Here is a 24,141-nt window from a genome sequence, read left to right on the forward strand (position 1 = left end):
AGCACCGCTGTAAAATCAGGATGGAAGGTAATTTTACAGGGTAATAAAAAGATTTAAAACACAGAGGATTCCCCTCTAGGCTCAACTTCAAAGTTACAAAAACAGGAATAAACCTCCCTCTTAGCACAGGGAAAATTCACAAGCTAAAACAACAGATAATCTAATGCATTTCCTTGCTATTACTTACAATTTTTGTAATCTTAGATGCTTATTTCAGGTAGGGTTTTAGGAGATCTTTTTTTCCTGCCCTGGTCCCTCTCTGTCCGAGAGAGAACGAACAAAACCTCCCCCGCACAGATTTGAAAGTATCTTCTTCCCTTATTGGTCCTTTTGGTCAGGTGCCAACCAGATTATTTGAGCTTCTTAACCCCTTACAGGACAAGGAGGGATTTTATGCTACCCATAGCTGTATGTTTGACCCATAGAAATTTTCTCAACAGACTTGAACTGTTTGAAAGGTAGGACCAGTCTAAACTGCTTATTATACCACTGCTTGTCTAATTTTCAAACTAACATAGCTTGGGGCCCACACACACCAGTTAATGAAGTTGGGCTGAAATGGCTCTCTAAACTTGGGGTAAAACTAGGTGTAAATATACTCGAGTCATTACCTGGTGTGGATATAAGGGACCGTTTGTAGGATCGTTGTAATTAAACAGAAACATGTTGATGAAGTGGATGAGAATGCTCGGTGCTTTCTGGGATACATGGACGTCGAAGCGGCACCATTTGAAAATAATCATGAAGACCAGGTAACCAAACAGGCAGAGGATAAAGATCATCTCTGGAATGAACTGCAGGACGATGTTTACGGTTTTCTTGAAGTAGCTGGAAAGACAGAACCCCACCGAAGGGATTGGTGTGGCACACCCGGGACAAGGTCACTGAGTTAGGGCTGTGGAGCACATAATGTAGTCTCCGAAAAATGAAACTAGCATTGTACAGCTATGGATGGACAAGGGAGAAACGTGTGACTTGGGCAAATTTAGGGATTAAAGGTACTATTAAGATATAAATATTATTTTACACATTTTCTATTCAGGTCTTACACTTTGCCTATCACTATGGTATCTGAGCATCTTTATAGATTATTACATTAAAAAAGTACATTAAAAGAATGTTAAAGTAGCAAATATTAGGAAATGCTAGAATTAAGATTGCCCGTGCAGCCCTAATTCATACCCCCGTGTGTGTGTGCATGTGTGTGTACATGATCACATACTACTTTTCTATAGGATCCCTGCTGCAGTCAGTGCACAGGAGGGATAGTGCTTGCTGAATGAGCAGTTTTCAGTGTTTTGTTTTCTCCTCCCTGTGTGACCCCAGGCCTTATTTATTGCATACCATCCACACCCTGTACTGAACGCAGAATTATTAATTTCCTTATGGGCTTTTCTATGGTGCTCTCATCATATTACGTTAGTTCCAAACAAGCACTGGTGAATTTATTTTCACAGCACCCCTCTGAGGCGAGACGTTTTTAGCCCCATTTTACAGATGGGGAACTGAGGCATACAGATTAAAGTCAAAAGTGCCCAGTAATTTTGGGTGCTCAATTTGAGGCATACAGGGCCTGACTTTTCACAGTGCTTAGCTTTATATAACACTGTGTTCAGAGCACAGCTCCCATTGACTGCAGTTACAGCTGTGAGGGCTAAGCACTTCTGTAGATCAGACCCAGGGTCTCAAGTTGGGCGCTCCGAAAATGAGGAATACACAGTTAGGGGCCACCTGGGAAAAGTTTGGTTTAAGGGACTTGCCTGGCATCACACAGGAACTCTATGGCAGAGGCAGGGATAGAATCCAGTTCTCCAGGGGAGCGTTCAACTGCCTTAACTATGAGACCAGCCTTCCTCTTCCTGCAGTTTCCTGCTTCATTCACTATGTACCTTCTGACTTTTCAGCAAACGAGGGTCCTATAGACAGCCTCATCCACTACACAACCTCCATGAGATCCCAGAACAGAATCTGGGTTTTGTGGATGTATTATACATATAAGGCCTGATCCAAAGCCCACTGAAGTCAATGGAAAAACTTCCATTAACTATAGTGGGCTCTGGATCAGGCCCAGAGAGAGAGATTTTAGCCAAAAAAGCTATAGATTCTACATATAAAATTAACTGCACTTCTGTATCTCTGAAAATAGTTTGTGAAATCAAGAACACACACACACACACACAGAGATCACTCAGCAGAAAAGCCACAACCCTAATCAAGAAGAGATTGTGAAAACTGGTGACCTATTGCACATGGTTCGGTTTCAGCAATGAATTGGAGCAGTGATGTGCATCAACACACAGGGCTTGCCCATCTGCATTAGAGGGAAAATTCGCTTCACCTGCAGTAAACCGAAGAATCAGCCTCGATGTGGGTGAAGTGCAGGTGTGGGGCACCGGCACGATCAGCAGGGTTGCTGCATGGCTAGGGTGATCATATTTCCTAAAGTAAAAACGGGATGGCATAGGGCTCGCTCAAGCTGCCCTCCCCCGTGCCCATGGGGCTCGCCTGAGCCGCCCTTCCCCCTGCCCATAGGTCTCGCCAGAACTGACCACACCCCTGCTACCCATTGCTGACCTCCCCTCCCCTGATCTCCGTGCCCCATGCCACCCAATGCTGGGGCTCACTCCCCGAGCTCCGCGCCGCCCAGGGCTGGGGCTGAACCCCCAAGTTCCGTGCCTCGTGCTGCCCATGACTGGGGCTGACCCCCACCCCCCTGAGCCCCATGTCACCTGCGGCTGGGGCTGAGCACCTGAGCCCAATGCCGCACTGCAGCTGACCCCCCCCGAGCACCACATCACTATGGGCTGAGGCTGACCCCCCCACCAGAACTCCCTACCCCATGCCTCCTGCGGCTGGGGTTGAGCACCCGAGCCCCGTGCCTGCTGGGGCTGACCCCATAAGCCCTGCTGCCCAGCACCTCGCATCGCTGCCCCCCCCCAACGTTCCTCTGCACCTGCACCCGAGCTTTTTGCTAAACTGGGCATTCGTTCATTTGCTCTTGCCACCTGATCAGCTGGGAACAGCAAACAGGACAAATGCCCATTTTTGTCAAAAATGTCGGGACAGCCAGGACAGAGCTTAAAAAGAGGACTGTCCCAGCCAAAACGGGACCTATGGTCACCTTATGCACAGCCCTCCTGTGGCTACTACCCTATCTTATGAGCGGTAGAACTGTGACCCATCACAGGTCTATCTCCTCACCTAGCTAGGTTTTCATAGGGCATGGCTACACTGGAAACTTCAGAGCGCTGTCGCGGGAGCACTCCCGTGGCAGCATTTTGAAGTGCAAGTGTGGTCGTGCACGAACGCTGGGAGAGAGCTCTCCCAGCGCTCCTGGTAACCCACCTCCACGAGGGGATTAGCTCCCAGAGCTCAGATCCTGTTTACACTAGTGCTTTAAAGCGCTCTGACTTGCTGCGCTCGGAGGGCGGGGTGATTTTTCACACCCCTGAGCCAGCAAGTTAGAGTGCTATAAAACGTACGTGTAGCCAAGCCCATACTGGCTCATCATGATAAATGAGCACCAGCTAAGGTCCAATTGGCACTGCAAACTGTAACCATGTTGTAAATGGGTCCTCTGACTCAGCTGTCAAGTGCAGATGTACCTTACTTCCAACCTGTTTTCCTACAGGCTTAAGTAGAGGCTTTGATACAAACAATAGTCCAAGGCTTTCACTCACTTACAGGGACATCGCTAGGTCCAATCCGCACTAAAACATGTTGCAAGTAGGCTGAGAGACAAGTGTGCGGTTACTGGGACCCCTGACTCAGTGATAGCTGTAGTAGAAAAGTGAACGGTACAGGGAATGTTGGGCTGGGGAGAATTTTCTGCAAGGCTGAAGGCCAGGAATGCATATCTCCTTCAGTGGAAGCTAAGGCCGTGGAAAATACGTAAAACATAAGTACATAAGAATCACTTGCTGATAAGGATAAAATATTCTGGCCAACACTTGATCCTTATCAGGATTTTCCACTGTACCAGACGAGGGTGCGGTGCCCAGGCTTCAGAGAAGGAGTTAAAGCCGCGAAGCTATTCATGAGCAGCAGCAACAGGCTTAGAGTCCACGCCTCTAGCCCAGTAACCCAGAGCAGCCTTTAAAAGGCATGCGCGAAACCGTTACACTTACATGTGGTTGAAAAGACTGAGTGTGACCCCAAAGACCATCTGCGTAATCCCCATGATGACAGACATCTTCATTTTGTAGGAGTTTAAGAACGTCAGCTTGTTTGCAGCGATGTTCCAGATCTTCAGAAAAGCGAAGGGAGAAATGGATGAAAACAGCAGGATTTGGGGGAATGCTTTTGATAATGACAGGTGAAAAATCATTAGACCATTAATTTCAAATGCCATCAAACTCCTTTTGCTAGTTCTACTTCGAACGGTCCCAAATGACTGAAATCTAAGTCTGACTCATAATACACTGGATTTATATAAAGCTTTTCACCCAAAGATTTCCAAGATAATTATTATCCTGTTTTTAAACAGATGAGGAAACTGAGGCCCGGAGTGCTGAAGTGACCTAAGATCATGCACATGGCAGGCCGGTGGAAGAGCTGTTAATACAACCCCGATCTCTCCAGCGTCAGGCACTAGCCACTAGACTGTGCCATAGATGCGGGAACTACGGGTGCTACCGCACCCCCTGGCTTGAAGTAGTAATAACAACGCAAATACATAGTTTCCACCCTCAGCACCCTCATTATAAAAATTGTTCCAGCACCACTGGACTGTGATGTCTCTCTCGACAGCAGAGGTGGATAACAATGCGAATATCCTTCCTGCCTTCATCCACTATAAAAAAGGTCTCCATGTTCGCTGGAGGAAACAGTGACCTGTAGAACACGTGCTCATTTCAACTCAAGAAAGACTATTCTCATGCATGAAACTGAGAGACAGCTCTGGTCACCACTTAAAGGAGCAGCTGAACCGTTATGGTTATGGAAACCATTGAAGGCAGGAAAGCCTGTAAGAGAATCAGAGGATTCACTGGACTACCTGAAGCTGAGCGAGAAATTAAGGATGAAAAGTACCTTGCATGTAATTCAAATAGTTTATTTGCCTCGTTTTCCACTGTGGAGGATGTTGAGTAGATACCTACTTTCCTCTTCAGGCAATACTTGTGAGATACAGTATAAAAAGGAGCCGGGGAGCGGGGTTCGGGGGGAGGGAGGCTGGATGGGAAGGGAGGTTTGCTGGGAAAGTAACATACTAGTTATTTATTTATTTAGCTAGTAACATACTAGCTTCTACACACGCTTTAGAGTAGGATATACTATCATTTTGAAGGAGACCCCAAAACAGTCAGATCTCAGTCTAGGGTGATGATTTCTCTTCAAGGTATAAATGCATCATACCATCCTACTAAACCCGCACAAAAGTATTCTCCACAAAAGAAACAAGCCAGGCCTTTATAATGAGTGAACTGGTTAAATCCCATAGAAATGGTCATATTAAAAAAAGCAGAGAGACAAGGCGGGTGAGGTGATATCTTCTATTGGACCAACTTCTGTTGCTGAAGTGAGAGAAACTTCCAAGCTCACCAACAGAAGTTGGTCCAATAAAACATATCACCTCACCCACCTTGTCTCTCTCGTATCCTGGGACCGACGCGGCTACAACAACCCTGCAAACACACCAAGAAATGTGCGGCACTGTCCATTTTCTTACAGCCTGCTTCTTTGTTAGGATTCCTGTTAGAACTTTCAGCTAAACCTGTGCAGTACTGGAAAGAAAAGCTGCCATCTAGTGGCCTGCTGGGCTCATCACAGTTATTCTTGTCCACTTTCGTGTTGCTGTATGCTGCATATCTACATTCCAATTAAATGACACAGCTGGGATAATTGCTTTGTTTCAATAAAATCCAATTAACTAATAATAATTATGCAGCAAAGCCCATGTCCTGCCCTAAAGCTAGCTGACCCAATCACCGGTGGATTACCAGAGTGCCGGGGAATCCTCAGATGGCATACATGGAGCCACTGTAATGTCTTCTATGCACAGCCGGTGGAATATGCCCATTGTCCACTTTTGCCCTCCTCCCCCCACATCCTTGGATGCCAGAATAGCCCACTGGGAGAATTAGCAGCCAGAGTAAATAAAAGCATACGGCTGTTCTAATTTACACCAGCAAGTGGACACAGATGGTCCCAGGAGTGGGGGAGGGAACATACAGCTGGCTTAAACCCACTTTAAGGCCACTTCTTGAATTGCAGTGAATGCTTCTCAGCTACACTGCCAGGTCTGGGCCCAGGACATTAACATGTTACTGTGCTGCTATGAGTTTCTTTGCCTTGTTTTTTGACAATGAAATCACATCTAGCTCTTTTACGAACAGAGGCATGCTGGATGAGAATGAAAGGGAAGTAGGGAGGTTGGTGCTAGTGACCACTTGGTGCTAAATGAATTTCATACCCAGCATGAAGAAAAAGGGTTCACACAAAATTGCAATGATGGGGTATTAGATGTCAATAACTCAAATTTGGAGACATTAATAATCCTTACATTTATTCAGTGCTTTAAATCACTGTACACACATTAAGGAGTTAATCCTCAAATCAAAATGATGAGATACATAGGTACACGTTATCATTATCCTTATGCAGTTGGGTAAATTAAATCCACTGACTCACAGGCAGAGCAAGGATTAGACTCAGAATTTCCCAAGTCCCAAATCTGTGCACAAGCCTGCAGACCACACAGCCTCTATCTATTGGTCATGGCATGAGGGGAAGGAATATTGTACTAAAATCTTGACGGCTGAAGATGAGCATCCTAAAAGACTCCATAACTAAGGTGTAATGGACTTGCAAAGAGCAGGAAGTGGCCAATGTGGCTTTGGGAGGGACTGCTTGCATATTTGAAGGCTATACACAAGCTGCTGATGTACTAGATCTGGAGACGTGAGGAAGGAATATAACTAAAGATCTTGGACCAACTGAACTTTATTACCGGATCAATTCCAAATGGATATGGATTTCCTGAGTAGACTCCAGGGATCGCGGGATCCAACTGCAATAGTTGATTTTCTTCAAGAACATGTGGACTACAAAAGAAAAGAGAAGGGGCAGGTTCTTACTGCCTCAACCTGAGGTTTTTCTCTATCAAGAGTGCTAAGTACTACAAAATTAAAAATGTCATATACCCAAGGCCTACAGTGGCATTGTGCATGTGCATATGCTATACATGTGTGTGTGTGTGTGTGTGTACACACATACGTGTCTATATTGGATATACAAGGCCTGACACTCCTATTCCAGCTACAATGAGTCTGGGAGGAAACACATCAAGGTAGCATCCGAACAATTCCGGAACGTCTAGGCAATTGCTCTCTAGCATTTTGATTGTTCACATTGTCATTGAAAAATCTGAAGGAATGCCACAAATCCATTTCTCCCCAATGTGTGGATACTAGGGGCTAGATCCTCACCCTCATTCCAGTCCCTTCACACCTGGTAAAAGGGCTGGAGGGAGCAGTGCAAAGGGCTCAAAAAGCCCTGTAAGCTGGACAGGAGTGGGGGTTCCCCAGAACAGGAACTGAGGAAAACTGCCATAAAGCTGCCTTCCAAGACCCCCCTTGCTAGCATCATAAGGACCATGTCGGTGGCAGGACTGGAGGTGGGACTGGGCCTTAGCACACAGTTCTGCAGAGGTTCCAGGCAGTACTGCGGCCCATAGGGCAGCCCAGGGGAGGCTGCCATAATTTAGACAGGCCCCCAACACTATTTAAATTATGCCAGAAGCTTCCCAAGCTCCCGGAGCATGAGAGTTTTGGTACATCAAAGAATCTCAGTCCAGGAATTTATTGGGCCTTGGAATCTCTTGGATACAGACATGAAGCCGGATCGTGAATATAAGAACGGCTATACTGCATCAGACCAAAAGTCCACCTAGCCCAGTATCCTGTCTTCCGTCAGTGGCCAATGCCAGGTGCCTCATAGGGAATGAACAGAACAGGTAATCAAGTGATCCATTCCTTGTCACCCATTCCAGCTTCTGGCACACAGAGGCTAGGGACACCATCCCTGCCCATCCTGGCTAATAGCCATGGATGGACCTATCCTCCATGAATTTATCTAGTTCTTTTTTTAACCCTGTTATAGTGATATGGGGCTGTGTACAGACAGGGGAGGAGAAGAAGTGGGCAGGGCAGGCTCCAGGAGTAAAAGGGGGCTGGGAAAGGTGAGTGGGAGGCAAGTGGAGTGAGAGAGAGAGAGGTGAGGAACGGGAAAGCCAGGTCACACTCCCATGTGCCGGGTGATGGAGTCCACTATGCTTATGATGGCCCCTCCCCAAGTCAGCAGCTATTTTAAGTATCTGTTAAAATACACCTTGATTTTGAGATGAGATTTGTCCAAACGTGAATTCAGTCACACAGCTTGGTCCATTCACACATGAATTCACCCCAGGGATTCAGCCCAGCCCCACATGCATCCTCAGCAGGTCTTTCTTTTAATCCCCAGGGAACAAAATATTGTTCCATTACATGTCATCTTGCTTTTTGTTTTTATATCATTTACCACTTACTTCCACGTATTGTTTCTAAACATGGGGCGGGTATGCCAGGAAGAACCAAAGATGTTGAAAGATTTGGAGAAGCAGTCATTGTAGATAAAGCCAGTATAAATGGAGAATATGCCCATGAGCAGGATCAGGTAGCGCCCACCAAAGAAGGTGTTCCAAATCTGCAAGAGAAGAATTCAGGGAGAGCAAGCAACCATCACACAACACAGCAATGCTCGCACTGTGCAGCATGCCTCGAGAGAGGAATTCTTTTACAGAGTCATTCACTCACTCCCCGTATTTCCAGATGTTCATGCTTGGATAAGATGTTCCTACAGAAATGGCCTAATTTCAGACTTGCTGAACACCCAGCCATTTTAATGGGAGCTGCTGGTTGCTCAACATTTTTGAAAATCAGGCCAATTACTTAGACCCCTAAAGGTGGATTTAAGAGCCTGACTTTAGTATCCGACTTCTGAAAACTGAGCCCCAATTTGTACATACAAATGCCAGCTGCAGTTTTGTACAGACATATACGCGGGTGCATGAAACTGCAGGTGCAAAGTTAGAGCGTGTTTGGGGCGATCTGGCCCTTTGTGTTATTATTAGGCAGAGGAACTACTTGCCAAACAGCAAGGCCTCTTAGGTTCTCTGAGTTTTACAGAAGAAAATTCATTTAACATTTTGGGGTTTAGATGCCTTCAGTATTGAGTAAGGATTTTGGAACCCATTGCAAGGCTGACAGGATGCATTCAGCCCTAGGAAACTCACCTCGTTATTGCTTTTCTGGGCCAAAAGTGTCTTCTCGTTAGTGACCATCCAGAGGGCAAAGCCCAGCATAACAGCCCCGTGGCCACAATCTCCAAACATCACCGCGAACAAGAAGGGGAAGGTAATGATAGTGTATGGAGCTGATGGAAAGAGACAGACAGGAGCTCAGTTTCACTGAAGGGCCTCAACAAGAATCAGCTTTTTAAATCAACCACTAGGGTCAGAAGGCCAGACTCTATGCCACGTGTAAAGGGGTGCAGTTTCACTGTAGTCAATGGAGCTGAACTAATTTGCACCAGCAGAGAATTTGGTTCAGCTGTGACATACGTGGTTTTGGATCACAAAGTGTGGTCAGAGACCGGAGGCCTTCCCCTTTGACCCACGCCCTTGGCAGGATCTCATCTTCAGGCTGCAGCAAAGCACGTGTCTTTTTACCTGGATTCATCTCCCTATAGCTCCCCACACCATAAGCATCCACAATGTTCTGAAAGCCTGCAGTGAACTTGTTGGTTCTGTTGAAGGTGGGTGGGGCCATCTTAGACTGTACTGCAGTCAGGATGGGGGAGATGGTAGAGCCGCTACGTTCCTGCAAACAGGTGACAAGGATGGACGTTAGCCCATTTTTACTAGTCACATCACGCGGTTTTGCCAAGAAACCTTACCCATGGAGTATTATTTGGCTAGTGAACCCTGCCCAACAGGTCTGCATTATACACCCCTTTAGCCCACTGTCTCCCAACCTTGGAAGCTGGTCCCCTCAGGAGACGGGATAGACAGACTAGCCCCAGTAGACTCAGGGCACAGTGGCTGTCATAAATATAAAGGGAAGGGTAAACACCTTTAAAATCCCTCCTGGTCAAAGGAAAAACCCTTTCACCAGTAAAGGGTTAAGAAGCTAGGATAACCTCGCTGGCACCTGACCAAAATGACCAATGAGGAGACAAGATACTTTCAAAGCTGGACGGGGGGGGGGGGGGGGGACAAAGGGTCTGGGTCTGTCTGTGAGATGCATTTGCTGGGGACAGAATAGGAATGGAGTCTTAGAACTTAGTAAGTAATCTAGCTAGGTACGCGTTAAATTATGATTTCTTTAAATGGCTTGAGAAAATAAGCTGTGCTGAATGGAATGGATATTCCTGTTTTTGTGTCTTTTTGTAACTTAAGGTTTTGCCTAGAGGGATTCTCTATGTTTTGAATCTAATTACCCTGTAAGGTATTTACCATCCTGATTTTACAGAGGTGATTCTTTTTACTTTTTCTTCTATTAAAATTCTTCTTTTAAGAAACTGAATGTTTTTTCATTGTTCTTAAGATCCAAGGGTTTGGGTCTGTGGTCACCTATGCAAATTGGTGAGGATTTTTTATCAAACCTTCCCCAGGAAAGGGGGGGTGCAAGGTTTTGGTGAGGATTTTGGGGGGAAATACGTTTCCAAATGGGCTCTTTCCTAATAAAATAAACCTGGTTAGACGTTTGGTGGTGGCAGCAAAAGTCCAAGGACAAAAGGTAAAATAGTTTGTACCTTGGGGAAGTTTTAACCTAAGCTGATAAAAGTAAGCTTAGGAGGTTTTCATGCAGGTCCCCACATCTGTACCCTAGAGTTCAGAGTGGGGAAGGAACCTTGACAGTGGCGTTGGGCAAAACAGCGCATTCCTATACTGTACTCACTTCCCTGAATCAAACGTGCTCCCACAGCCGCAAATGAAGGGGCAGGCAGTCCATGAGGGCCGCTCACCTCTCCTCCTTTCTCTGAGTGGGCCTAATGCTGCTGGGTGCTCAGAGCAACTCAATGCAGAGCTCAGCTCAGCCACAACAGCACATGTGGCCCAACTCCAGATGCACCCAGGGATGTCCCCACCCAGCCTGAACCACGAGTATCTCTCTGTCAGGGAATGAGGACAGGAGCCACCAGAACCGGGAGAGCCAAAAATAAGAACAGACAAGGAAAAGGACAGGAGAGAGATAAAAGAGAGGGACAGACGAAAAAAACTGGCAGAGGAAAAAGAAGCTCTGGTGGGTCCTGGGAGTCCATTCCGAAGCAAGAAGGGGGCTCCGATACAGAGTGGTTGGGAAGCGCCGCTTAGCCCCTCACCATTCCCTGCTGGAGAGCCCTTTTTATCTTGCCGGAGTCAGCCACTGGGAACCAGATCTCAGCGATGACGCACTGCTGGGTGATGTCAATGTTACAGCAATTCAGGATGTGGTAGATGGCTTTGATTTTCTTCACCTTGATCCCCCAGGTCCACAAGTTCGCAGCCGCCTCGCACAGCAGCCGCTGGCGGTGCGATTCCGTTTGGGTTATCACCTGCAAGCAAAGCAGGAGCAATAGTGAAGCAATGGGAACTTATTTGGTGTGGTGCCCTTCAGCTGCATTTTAGGGAAGCCTGAGGAAGGATTGCAGGTGTTTAGTATGAGTCAGCCAGACACCTGGTAATGGCATTCAAAGATGTCTGAACATGGACGCAATTTGCCAATCTCTGGAAAGCTGAAATACTGGGGGGACGAACGGGGGAGAATTATCACAGCTTCATTCCTGTTAAGAAATTTTCCAGGGAAGTGGCTCAGTAGCTGATACTGTAAGGCACATTTTCCTGACACCAGAAATTTAAAACTCTGCTCATTGCGAGCTTGGTCCTGAAAGGGGCTGAGATATTTCTTGCAGATATTGAGCACCTTCAACACTGATGACACCTTCAGGAGTTCCTGGGCAACAATTGTAGGATCAGGCCCTAGTTCAGTCTCTCTCAAGAAGGCCTCCACAGCTAACAAGCAGAGAGAGGAGTCTGGCTGGCTGAGGCACGCAGAATTAAAAGCAAAATCCTGACCAGCTGGCTAGTCAGCAGTGAGACTATCAGGGGGTCAGTCTGACATGAGCATTTAGAGAGGGGATGATATCATGTCAAATAAACATCTGCATCTCTAACTGCTAGCTGGGACAGTTTGGAACAAAGACAGAGAATGAGGGCTGCCCACTGTGTCGCACTGAGCAGTATTACCGAAAGTTTGCACAACATAACAGGCCAATGCATCAGTCTCATTTTCAAATGGAGGAAAATCCGTGTCTTTATAAATGGGCGGGAGCGTTGTATTTTAACTATCATACTCTTTCAGGGCCCCATCCTGACTTCCGCACACTACTCATGAAGTGGAGCATGGGCCACAGCACTCGGCCCCTAGTTCTTACCCTTACTATGCATCCTTACTATGCCACCCTCCTGCCTTACAGGTTAATGTGTGTCTAAATAGGGGCTGGGTGACAAAAGTCAAAGCAATCCAAACAAATGAGTTTTGGAAAGCTCAGCGTGATTCAAAGACAGCAGAATTCATGGATTATTTAGGACATTATCAGTGCCAACTAACCAGTCAAATAAATAGATTAAACGCCCAATCCAAACCAATGGGCGTCTTTCCACAGACCGCAATCTGAGTTCAATCAGGCCCTTTAAGAGCAAAGGTCACGTGTGGGATAAATTATCTCACAAACACATGGATTTTTAATATATCACACGGTTTTGCAATTTATCATGTGCCTTTAGCCAACTCAGCTGCTCAGCCAGCTTCACTAGACGACTGCTACAAGTCTCAGAGCCTCTTCATTCAACTGCCACTGTTTTTTTTCCCCCAAAGGAATCTGTTAAAGAAACTTTTGCTTCTTTCCCCTCAAATGTGGAATTTTCCCCACAAAATTATACACCTCTGAGGCCCAAGATGGGTAATTTTCAGTTCTGCCGCTGTCACAGATTTAAGGGTTGAGATTTCAAAGTTAGAAACAGGAGATGGATACCACTGGAAAAGGAAGATCCCTGGCTTTCCAGAGTGGTTCAGGACTTGTTACTACACCAAGGGCCTGAGAGATCAGCCATTTTAGGTACAGTAAAGCTATTTCAGGTATTTTTAAAGGGTTTTATGGTGCCCTCTCATCCCTATACAGTTGGACCAGGTGGTAAAGTAGGTGTTTGTATACAAGAGTTGAGATCCCCATCCTCTGCTAAAGCTATTGCACAAAACAAAATAGTTCCAATAAAAACATGTAAAGCTCTCTCAAACATTTGTAAAAACATTTTTCTGTCACATATGTGGCACATACATGATGATGCAATGTGGTACAAATATGTTACCAGCACCTCTTGAGGGGAAGCAGTGTTGCCTAGTGGTTAGACCACTAGACTGGGACGCACAAGACTTGAGTTCTATTCCAGCTCTGTCACGGGCCTGACTGGAGAAGTTGGGCAAGCAAGTTCCCTTCTCTTTGCCTCAGTTTCCCTACTGGTAAAACAGGGACAATGACACCTTCTTTCGGAAGCACTTTGAGATCTACTGCTAAAACGTGCTGTAAGAGTATTATTATTATATTGTCTTGGATGACCTGTAATTCAGCTGTTCCATATTCAGGCTACTAAAACCTTTAGTTCGTACCATACCATCATGTACTCCCTAGATATCAGAGCTGTAGGGTATAAGTCTGGCAGCAATCAACCACCTTTTCTGAGAGAGTCCTACTTTTGTATTTTGTTCATCTACCACCACGCCCCCTTAAGCTTTTAACGTGTGGGGCCTTCCCGGCATCGCTCTCCCTATATCTAATGGAAAATGGCACAGCTACCACCCTGTGCATAAAAAGAAGGCTCTGCCCCAGCTGACAAGTCGCAGAACTGGTCTGAAATCAACAAGATGAAATTAAAAAAAGACCAAGTGCAAATTTACTACACTTAGGAAGGAAAAAAAAAATCAAACCCACACCTACAAAAAGGGGAATGACTGGCTAGGCGGTAGCACTGCAGAAGAAGGATCTGGAGGTCACAAATTGAATATGAGTCAACAATATGATGCAGCTGCAAAAAAGGCTAATGTCATTCTTGGCTGTAATAACAGGAGTGTCGAATGCAAGACATGGGCGGTAACTGTCCTGGCTACTCGGCACTGGTGAGGATTCAGCTGGAGTATTGTGTCTAGTTCAGGGCAGCATATTTCAGGAAAGATGTGGACAAACTGGAGAGAGTCCACAGGAGAGCAACAAAAATGCTAAAGTTTAGAAACCCTGAGCTATGAGGAAAGGTTAAAAAACTGGGCACGTTAAGTCTTGTGAAAAGAAGACTGAGGGGGCAGCTGGTAAGAGTCTTCCAATATATGAAGGGCTGTTACAAAGAGGACTGGGATTAATTGTTCTCCATGTCTGTCGAAGGTAGAAAAATAAGTAATGAGCTTAATCTGCAGCAAGGAAGATGTAGGTCAGATATTAGGAAAAACTTTCTAACTATAAGGGAGTTAAGTTCTGGAAAAGACTTCCCAGGGAGGTTCTGGAATCCCCATTATGGGAGGATTTTGAGAAAAGGGTTGGACAAACACCTGTCAGGACTGGTCTAAATTTACTTGGGCCTCCCTCAATGCAAGTGGCTGGGCTAGGTGACTTCTCAAGGTCCCTTCCAGCCCTACAGTTCTATGATTCCATGATTAGCTATTCCTGGAGCCTGTCCTCGTCACCAGGTCCCCAATCCTGCAACTGACTGTACATAGCCAGAGCCCCATTTGTGTGTGGATCCCTGCCGTTGTCAGCTGGGCTGCCCAGGACCATAGGAGCCAGTCTGTCTGCATGCAGTCAGTCACAGGATCGGGGCCTAAATAAAGCTAGTGTCACTTACTGCGTTTAAATCCTCAATCCTTGTGTTCACACCATCAGACATTTCTCGACGTTCAGTAGCAGACTCTGGACAGGTATATACTGTAGCACGAAACCTAGTATGAAGAAGGGGGAAAAGACCCAGTCATGCTTACTGTCACTATGCACAGTCATCTGTAAGGCTATTTGCATACTCTTTTCAGTTGAAAACTGGTCCCCATCTCCACTTCATGCATTGAGATGCACTGGCATTGCAGCTGAGGTGCAGTTATACATAGGAACCTCCCTCAACCCAACAGTAAATGAGACTCTCATTCAAATGGGGCTGCTCAGACAACAGGCCTCTCATTCTGTGCTGTGAGTTAAGGTACCTGATCTTCCTGAGGTCATGTCTATCCATACAGCTCTGCAGTGGGGCAACTGAATGGATACAGCTGTGCCGCTGAAGCACGTCTGGTGAAGATGCTCCCTATACTGACAGGAGAGTGCTCTCCAGTCAGCATAAAATACCCATCTCCGTGAGTGGCCTAAGCGATGCTGGCAGGAGAAGCTCTCGCGCCAACACAGCGGTGTGCACAGAAACACTTACGTTGGGGTAACTCATGTGGAATATTCACACCCCTGAGCAACATATGTTTTGCTGACATGTAGACCTAACCTTAGTGGAAAGGATTTTAAAGAGTGACAAAAATAACATTTTCTGCAAAGCCAAAGTGGGTGAGGTAATATCTTTCATTGGACCAACTTCTGTTGGTGAGAGAGTCAAGCTTTCGAGCTTACACAGAGCTCTTCTTTGGGTCTGGGAAATGTACTCAAGAGTGCCCCAGCTAAATGCAAAGTGGAACAGATTGTTTAGCATAACACATATTTCAAGGGACCACTCAAGGTGAAGAGACCTGTTAACATTGGTGGGTTACAGATTGTTGTAATAGGCCATAAACCCACTGTCTCGATTCAGGCCATGATATTTAGTGTCTAGCAAAGTCATGAATTTAAGCTCCCAGGCTCATCTTTTGAAGATGCTGTACAGGCTCCCTTTGAGGCTGAGGACTGAGAGGTCAGATATAGAGCGATCGCTTTGTGAAAAAACTGTTCACTGACAGGCAATAGGATATTTTTGTCTTTTGGGGGGAGGGGTATCATTTTGTTATGTGAGTTCATTCAAGAGCATAGTGATTGTCTCATTTCACCCGCTTAGCTGTTATTGGGGCATTTCATGCAGTTTCTGAAAAGTCAGTCATTGAACAGAGCAGCCAATAGATGTCCCTGTAGCACCATGTCTTTACAGTAGCCATTCACCTTTCTCTTTGCATCACAATTGCAAAATCAGCATATCCCCAGTCAGTGAGCTGTTACATGACGCTTAAGAGCCTTCACTGAGGAAAATTTTAATAAAACCCAGTTAGTCTATAACGTATGTTTTCTATATTTATTTGCCAGTGTAAACAACTAAAACTGAGAATGTACAGTATTGTGTAGACTGAGGCCAGGCCTACACAAGCAGTGCTATACTGGGATAGCTATAGTTGTATACTACATCAGCAAAGCACTCCTAGCATGAATGCAGCTATTGCAGCAAAACTGCAGTTTGTATAGTAAAACCACCCCCGAGTGAAACAAGCTATACTGGTGAAAGCCGTTTTGACGCTATAATTGCATCTACACAGGGAGCTTCTGCTGGCACAGCTGTGTTGGTCAGGAACCACACTTCTTCACACTCCTGACTGGCACAGCTATGCCAGCCGAAGTCTGTAGAGTTTACCTGGGCTGGGGCGTGAACTCAATCTAAAAGTGTCGACCCCAGTAGAAGCACTTTTATATTGATAAACCTGTGTTCACACTGGGAGGGTTTTGCTGATTTAACTGTACAGGGATAGTTACAGTTAAAGCACGGTATGCATGACTAAGGCCTTGTCTACACACAAAAGTCTACACCCCCCCAATCTGGATTCACCAATACCAGTGTAAATGTGCTTATACCAATATAGTTGAGGCCTGGTCTACACTTAGACTGAACTAGCTACATCGCTCAAGGCTGTGAAAAGCCCCGAAGTGCTGCAGTTAAGCCGACCTAACCCCCGGTGTAGACGCAGCCAGGTAGACTGAAGAATTCTTCCATCAACCAGCTTACTGCAACTCAGGGAGGTAGATTACCTACAAAGGCTGAAAAACACCTTCCATTGACGTAGGAAGGGTCTACATGACAGTGCTAGGCTGCAGTTGTGTCACTGTAGCGCATAGTGTAGACTTGGCCTTATTCCTGTACAGGAAGGGGAATAAACAATATTGGCATAGAACACCTTTATTCAGGAATAACTGTAACTACTGTAGGGGTTGTACTTGTATAACTAAAGCAGTCAAAAAACAAACACACCCACCCCTAACAGTACAAAAATTACACACAGAGCAGGCTGTAGTTTGTGTTACACTCATGTAGCGTACACTGACAGATTTTTCTGGCCTGCTGTCCACTGGGACCCTCACAAAACAAGACACACATCTCACGAGGCTCTCTCAGTGGATAAGATTTTTAACTACAGAAAATAAATGAGTGCAAGGTAACAGATTAGCTTCTACTTATACACAGATTTCTCAGTCATTAGCTGTTTGATTCATGCAGCGATGGCATACTATCTAGTGCTCATGCCACCACTGTCACTTCAGGGGATGTCACAAAGGCTGTATTGAGATATGGCTCCATGAATCAAACAGTTGAAAAAGAACGCCTAGAAGAGAATGCTGCTTTTTTACACAAGGGTACGTGGTCAGATTATCAGCTGGTGTAAAGCGACCATTCCATTGATCATTTTAAAAGACAGCATGTGACATTTAGAAATGCGTGTCACATTATGGTCTCAAGGCATGTCACGGTATGTTTCCCAGATCAGTTCTAGCCCGTGCGTGAGGAAGAACAGTGGCAAACTTAACAAAACACACAGCCGTGTATTTGAGCCCTCTATAATCACAACAATATCTCTTTACCTAGCCTCCCACTCTGAACAGGATCTCTAACCACAAAACATCCTGCAAAAGAATCCCAGGGTTACTAGCCCCACTTAATTATCTCCAGCTTCTTATGCTTCAGAGCTCTTAGCCCATCTTTTAATTGGTATTTTTCATCAAACTTGAAAGCTTATTCCACCGTGCTGTAGAGTTCCTACATTTTGCACATTATCACAGCAATGCTACTTTGATCGGTTAACAGCCCCTTTGCATATTAAATATCGCCTTTGCCTTCATGACAGACATCTATGAAAGCTGAAGGAGAATTCAGCAGCGAACGCTTACGCTGATAAACCCATTTTGGCATTCACATTAGCATCTAGGCAGCCACCAGCTTAAGAGAAAGGGGAAAATCTCCTTGTTCCCACCCCTCTGTCTCTTTAATAAATTTGTGCATGGGATTAATGCTCATGAAATTGGCAGACTAATGTTCTCAGTTAGAGCCAAGCATACTGCAAGTGAGGGATGTGCGAACATTTCATATACTGTTCCCCCAATCAAAGCTTATTCTGACCTGTAAAAGTCCTGCTATTCCAATCCAGGCGTTCTGCAGAATATTAACCGTTAATGGTTGTGCTTAATTGTGCACTGATGATGTTGGGTTTCTGATGTGAGCAAATGCTTTTTAAGGACTACAATGGCACCACCAAGTTCATTTCTACTTTTAAATTAACCAGGATTAGGAGAACCTATGGGCATGTTCATAGAGCCACTGCTCAGCGTCTGCTTCCCACAAAGGAGGAGTCTGCTTCAGCTCTCAGGTAGAGGGTGTAGGTGTTGGTGCCTAACTCCCTTTGAATTTAAATGGGATTTGAGTACCTAACTCCCTTAGGCTCCCAGCTGCTGCCCTTTTATTCAAGGGGCAGAGGTTCACGCTTTTAGCTCTGGGGACCTGAGTTCAATCCACACTGAGAACCAAAATGATGATAGTTCTTATATCTACTAAAATTGTTTTCTGAAAAATTCCCGCTGGTTCTACAACAGGTTGGGTGGTGGCACCGGTGACAGCCCTGGCACAGACAAGCCTTCAGGCATAGTCGTCGCCTTGTTACATACATGAGAAATTTTGGTTGTTGCTTATTGCAGCACGCTGTAAAGGCAGCCAGTAAGGGACTGATCCCGCTCCCACTGAAGTGAAGGACAAAACTCTCATGGATATCAATTATGCAGGAGCAGATCTTAAAGGTCAGATTGTCAAGTTGGAGCTCCACAGTCAAAAACCTTTGCTGGGAAAATTCTCCTTCCCGATCCAGTCTTGACTGAGCCTAGGGACCAAGGAAAAGACCCACCCACCAGATGGCTGTGTCAGGTATGATCAGTTCTGGTTCTCACATAGGGTTCTTTCTTGGAGTCATCATTGCAAAAATCTGCCAGCCTTAAGACTTCGGCTAACCATGCCAAAGGGTTGGGGGTTATGTGTGACAGTGACAGTTAATCAAATCTGACTTACACAGTACAAAGCCCATCAGTACTGAGTGCTATAAAACAGTAACGCAGTATTTAGACCTGATTCGTTTTTTTAAAGTTTGCTCAATAGGGTGGGAACGAGACGGAATGTTTAAGATTTTAATTTTAATTTTTATTCTTTGCTGTTTCATTTTGACACCAGTTAAAGAGACTAGCACAGAGGTCAGCAGTTAATTCAATACAGAAAGGTTTATTAAAAACATAGCCCCAGATCCTTTAAACAGAAGCTTAATAAAATTTGTCCTAAATTTTCAAACATGACTAGAGATTTTAGGGATCCCCAGTTTTGGACTGCCCATCTTCTGACACCCTAATAAGGGCCTGATTTCCATAGAGTGGGTGCTGAGACCTTTTGAAATCCAGGCCCATTAAGGTATCAGCTTAGAAATCTAGAAATTGAGGCTCCTGAAATCTCTAGTCACTTTGGAAAACTGAGGGCCTTAATTTTAAAATGCCAAAGTGATATATATTTTTATTATTAGACACAACAGAATTGAAAAGCAGGATTGAGCAAATTGGTAGAACTGACAGCAGAGTGCTGAGAAATAATCTGTACTCCCAGGCTCCTTTTGTCAATCCTGCCAAGTAAACACCCCCGAAAGAGTCATTGCTACTTTCTCAGCAGCCTGCCTTACCCATCACAAATCTTCTTGATTTTTTGGTTGAGCTGCTCTCCTTGATAGAAGATAATGAACACATTCTTTTTCATCTGTTCCTTCTGAAAAGCAATGCAGGCAGATTTTAAAATGCTCATAACAAAGTACAGCACAGTACTGAAAAGGGAAAATTTTTAGTCACCCTTTTTCAACAGCATTTTTTAAAATAGTTTTCCAAGAACAATAATTAAAACACAAAATGCTGTTCAGAGGGTTGCAGACACAAGGGCTAGAATATCTGTTGCAGGCTGTGTATACTGGAGACAGAAGGCCAGCAGGAGTTCTAAGTGTGACCCTCAGAGGAAGCAAAGGACAGGGCTTCTTGGGCACAGAGCTTGCTGGAGGGACAGATTGGAAATTTCTGAGCGAGAAAACCGCTGTTTGTTTCTACTGTGTTCAGGGACACAGAACTTTGTGTACACTTTCATAAATAAACAAGAATACACCAAGAACGTACCTGACAGTGAGTCCTCATCCTATTGAAAACAGCCCTACAAGGCCCTGATTATTGGCAAACTGCTCAGGCCAAATGGGCAACAGTGATCATAACAAATGAAAATGGGGAAAACAAAGATCTGTTGTGTTTTAAAGAGGGCCTCCCCGCCTCATATTTGTCCCGCCTCTCTTACTATATGGATTAGCCTCTTTGAACCCCAGGTTTAACTAAGGTGGCAGGTACAGTAGAGTGGCAGAGGGTTATCATGGCAGTAGTTTGGGTTTCTCTAAAGGTGTGTGTGTGTGTGCACATAAAATGGGAAGGAGGTAAAGCGGGAGTATACCTACCGTAATAGGGTCCTCCAGGGAAGTGTCCATTTCAGTGTACCTCAGATAGATGTTTCCCCTGCAGGCTCTCCACAATAAACGCTCAAAAGGCACCATCCTTTCCCTTTTTATCACCCCTGCTGTGAATCTAGGCAGTGTTAACAAGACTGATAAATGGCAGGCATATTTTAAATATTTTTGAACATGTACCACACTGGGTTTTATAACCATTAAGGCGCCGTAGTCTACGATAGACTGTATTCACATTCAAATCCAACCTGGGACCCTGGCCACAGGTGTGGCTGTAGTTAGGTGAGGCCTCTTTATTAAGAGAAGTTCAAGCATGGATCTTACTTCTTAATCTATTCACTTTTCTCTATCTTCTTAGGGGGCCATAAGCCCACCTCTCTGTTTCACGATTAGGGGAGGGAGGGAGAGGAACAGGGAGAGAATGATTCATTCTCTTCTTAAATATGTGAAGCGGATATAGTGATGGTGAAAGGCACCTGGATGACAGCACTGGAAACTGAAATACTCTCCATACACACAGCCGGTGCAGCATAGGCAGGGCATGTGAGTTTCACCATATTGACCGAACAATGTACCTCGGCCTCAACCCGATGAGGTCAAAGGTTTAGAACAGAGTTCAGTTTCCCGGCTTTCTCTCCCTCTTTCTCTAGCGCAAGGCTGGAGTAACTAAGCCCTGACTCAAGGCAATCATGCCATCATGAGGGCCACTGAAGAATTGCCTACTTTACAAAACACCACTATATGGAGATTTAACCACGACGAGCTAACACAGTGCTGAACGTGACTTGTCTTAGCCAACATTGCTGCAAAGTCACAGTCATCATCATGCCATCTGACTCGACTGCATTCAAACTCACTGCAGTTTTCTGCTGTAGACAAGCCCTGAGTGTAAACTGCAGCGGTGGTTTCTGTGATGTGCACATCTTTCATTAGAACATAATGGCCATACTGGGACAGAACAATGGTCCATCTAGTGAAGTATCCTAAATTCAAACAGTGGCTGGTGTCAGAGACTTTGGAAGGAATGAACAGAACAGGGCAATTTATTGTAGATCCATCCCCTGTCATCTAGTCCCAGCTTTTGGCAGTTGGAGGTTTTGGGACACGCAGAGTATGGGGTTACATCCCTGACCATTTTGACTAATAGCCATTGACAGATCTATCCTCCACGAACTTATCTAACTCTTTTTGGAACCCAATTATACTTTTGGTCTTCACAACATCCCCTGGCAATGAGTTCCAAAGGTTGAGTGTGCATTGTGTGAAGAAATACTTCCTTTTGTTTGTTTTAAACCTGCTGGCTATTATTTCACTGGGAGCCCCATGGTACTTGTGTTATACGAAAGCGTAAGTAACACTTCCTTATTTACTTTCTTCACACCAGTCATGATTTTATAGACCTCTATCATATCCCCCCTTAGTTGTCACTTTTCTAAGATGAGCAGTCCTACTCTTATTAATCTCTCCTCAGACGGAAGCTGTTCCATACCCTTAATCATTTTTATTGCCCTACTCTGTACCTTTTCCAATTCTAATATATCTTTTTTGAGATGGGGCAACCAGAACTGCAATCATTATTCAAGGTGTGGGCGTACCATGGATTTATACAGTGGCATTATGATATTTTCTGTCTTATTTATCCCTTTCTTAATGGTTCCTAACATTCTGTTTGCTTTTTTGACAGTCACTGCATATTGAGCAGCTACTTTCAGAGAACTATCCAAAATGACTCCAAGATCTCTTTCTTGAGTGATAACAGCTAATGTAGACCCCATCATTATGTCCGTATAGTTGGATTATGTGTGTATTACTTTGCATTATTAACACTGAATTTCTTCTGCCCTTTTGTAGCCCAGTCGCCTAGTTTTGTGAGATCCCTTTGTAACTCTTTGCAGTCTGTTTTTGACTTAACTATCTTGAATACTTTTGTATCTTCTGAAACTTTGCCACTTCACGGTTTATCCCTTTTTCCAGAACTTTATGCATATGTTGAATAGCACTGGTTCCAGTACAGATCCTTGAGGGCCCCCATAATTTACCTTTTTCCTCTGTGAAAACTGACCATATATTCCTACTCTTTGTTTCCTATCTTTTAACCAGTTACTGATCCGTGAGAAGACCTTCCCTCTTATCTCATGACTACTTAGTTTCCTTAAGAGCCTTTGGTAAGGGACCTTGTCAAAAGTTTTCTCAAAGTCCAAGTACACTATATCCATCGGATCAGCCTTGTCCACATGCTTGTTGACTCCCTCAAAAAATTCTAATAGATTGATGAGGCATGATTTCCCTTTACAAAAGCCGTGTTGGACTCTTCCCTAATATATCATGTTTATCTATGTGTCTGATAATTCTGTTCTTTACTATAGTTTCAACCAATCTACCTGGTATTGGAGTAAGATTTACTGGCCTGAAATTACCGGGATCACCTCTGGAGCCTTTTAAAAAAATCGGTGTTACATTAGCTATGCTTCAGCCATCTGGTACAGAAGCTGATTTAAATGATAGATTACATACCACAGTTAGCAGGTCTGCAATTTCATATTTAGTTCCTTCAGAACTCTTGGGTGAATACCATCTGGTCTTGGTGACTTATTACTGTTTAATTTATCAATTTGTTCCAAAAGCTCCTCTAATGACACTTTAATCTAAGACAGTTCCTCAGATTTGTCTCACAAAAAGAATGGCTCAGGTGTGGGAATCTCCCTCACATCCCCCAAAGTGAAGACTGATGCAAAGAATTCATTTAGCTTCTCCGCAACAGCCTTGACTTTCTTGAGTGCTCTTTTAGCACCTTGATCGTCCAGTGGCCCCACTGATTGCTTTGCGGGCTACCTGCTTCTAAAGTACTTAAAATAAATTTTGCTATTACTTTTTGTATCTTTTGATAGTAGCTCTTCAAATTCTTTTTTGGCCTGCCTAATTGCACTTTAACACTTGACTTATCAGAATATATGCTCCTTTCCATTTTCCTCACTAAGTTTCCCAGAGGCCACTCAACAGCTGTCAGATGGCAGTGATTTTCAGTCACTAGGCACATTTGAACCAGTGACCTGGAGCTGAAAGGCTGTCCATCCCATTTAGCAATAGTCTGAGCCATAAAGATCAGTTTTTAATCATCTATTGTCTCCTTCAAAACACTAACGTTGCTTTCATTTTAATCAATGAGTTACAATTAAGAGACTGAAAAGCAGCCTGTACTAAGCTATCTGAAGATAGGAACCGAATTCAGCAAACCTCTAAGACTGGGTCATGGTGCTGAAACCAGCTTATTAATGCTGGTGGAAGTAAAAGGGAAGGGTATATTTGCATTGGCCTTATTAAAGCTATAAGCCTATAA

The 24,141-nt window shown here is 44.7% G+C and overlaps 1 protein-coding gene across 6 annotated transcripts in view; it reads right to left on the reverse strand.

The window, feature by feature from the left end:
• ATP6V0A4 (ATPase H+ transporting V0 subunit a4) overlaps positions 1 to 24,141 on the reverse strand; it is a 59,084-nt gene that overhangs the window by 23,840 nt on the left and 11,103 nt on the right. For all 6 annotated transcript variants that reach the window (XM_073322826.1, XM_073322839.1, XM_073322800.1 and 3 more), the window contains 10 exons: positions 20,796 to 20,922; positions 19,992 to 20,074; positions 14,909 to 15,002; positions 11,362 to 11,574; positions 9,707 to 9,857; positions 9,272 to 9,411; positions 8,525 to 8,682; positions 6,950 to 7,043; positions 4,128 to 4,246; positions 612 to 828 (listed from right to left, as the gene is read on the reverse strand). In XM_073322826.1, the coding sequence (XP_073178927.1) occupies positions 612 to 828; positions 4,128 to 4,246; positions 6,950 to 7,043; positions 8,525 to 8,682; positions 9,272 to 9,411; positions 9,707 to 9,857; positions 11,362 to 11,574; positions 14,909 to 15,002; positions 19,992 to 20,074; positions 20,796 to 20,922 (1,396 nt within the window). The remainder of the gene's footprint in view (positions 1 to 611; positions 829 to 4,127; positions 4,247 to 6,949; positions 7,044 to 8,524; positions 8,683 to 9,271; positions 9,412 to 9,706; positions 9,858 to 11,361; positions 11,575 to 14,908; positions 15,003 to 19,991; positions 20,075 to 20,795; positions 20,923 to 24,141) is intronic.

Source organism: Lepidochelys kempii, chromosome 1 (genome assembly GCF_965140285.1).
Source record: "Lepidochelys kempii isolate rLepKem1 chromosome 1, rLepKem1.hap1, whole genome shotgun sequence".
Taxonomy (NCBI): Eukaryota; Metazoa; Chordata; order Testudines; family Cheloniidae; genus Lepidochelys; species Lepidochelys kempii.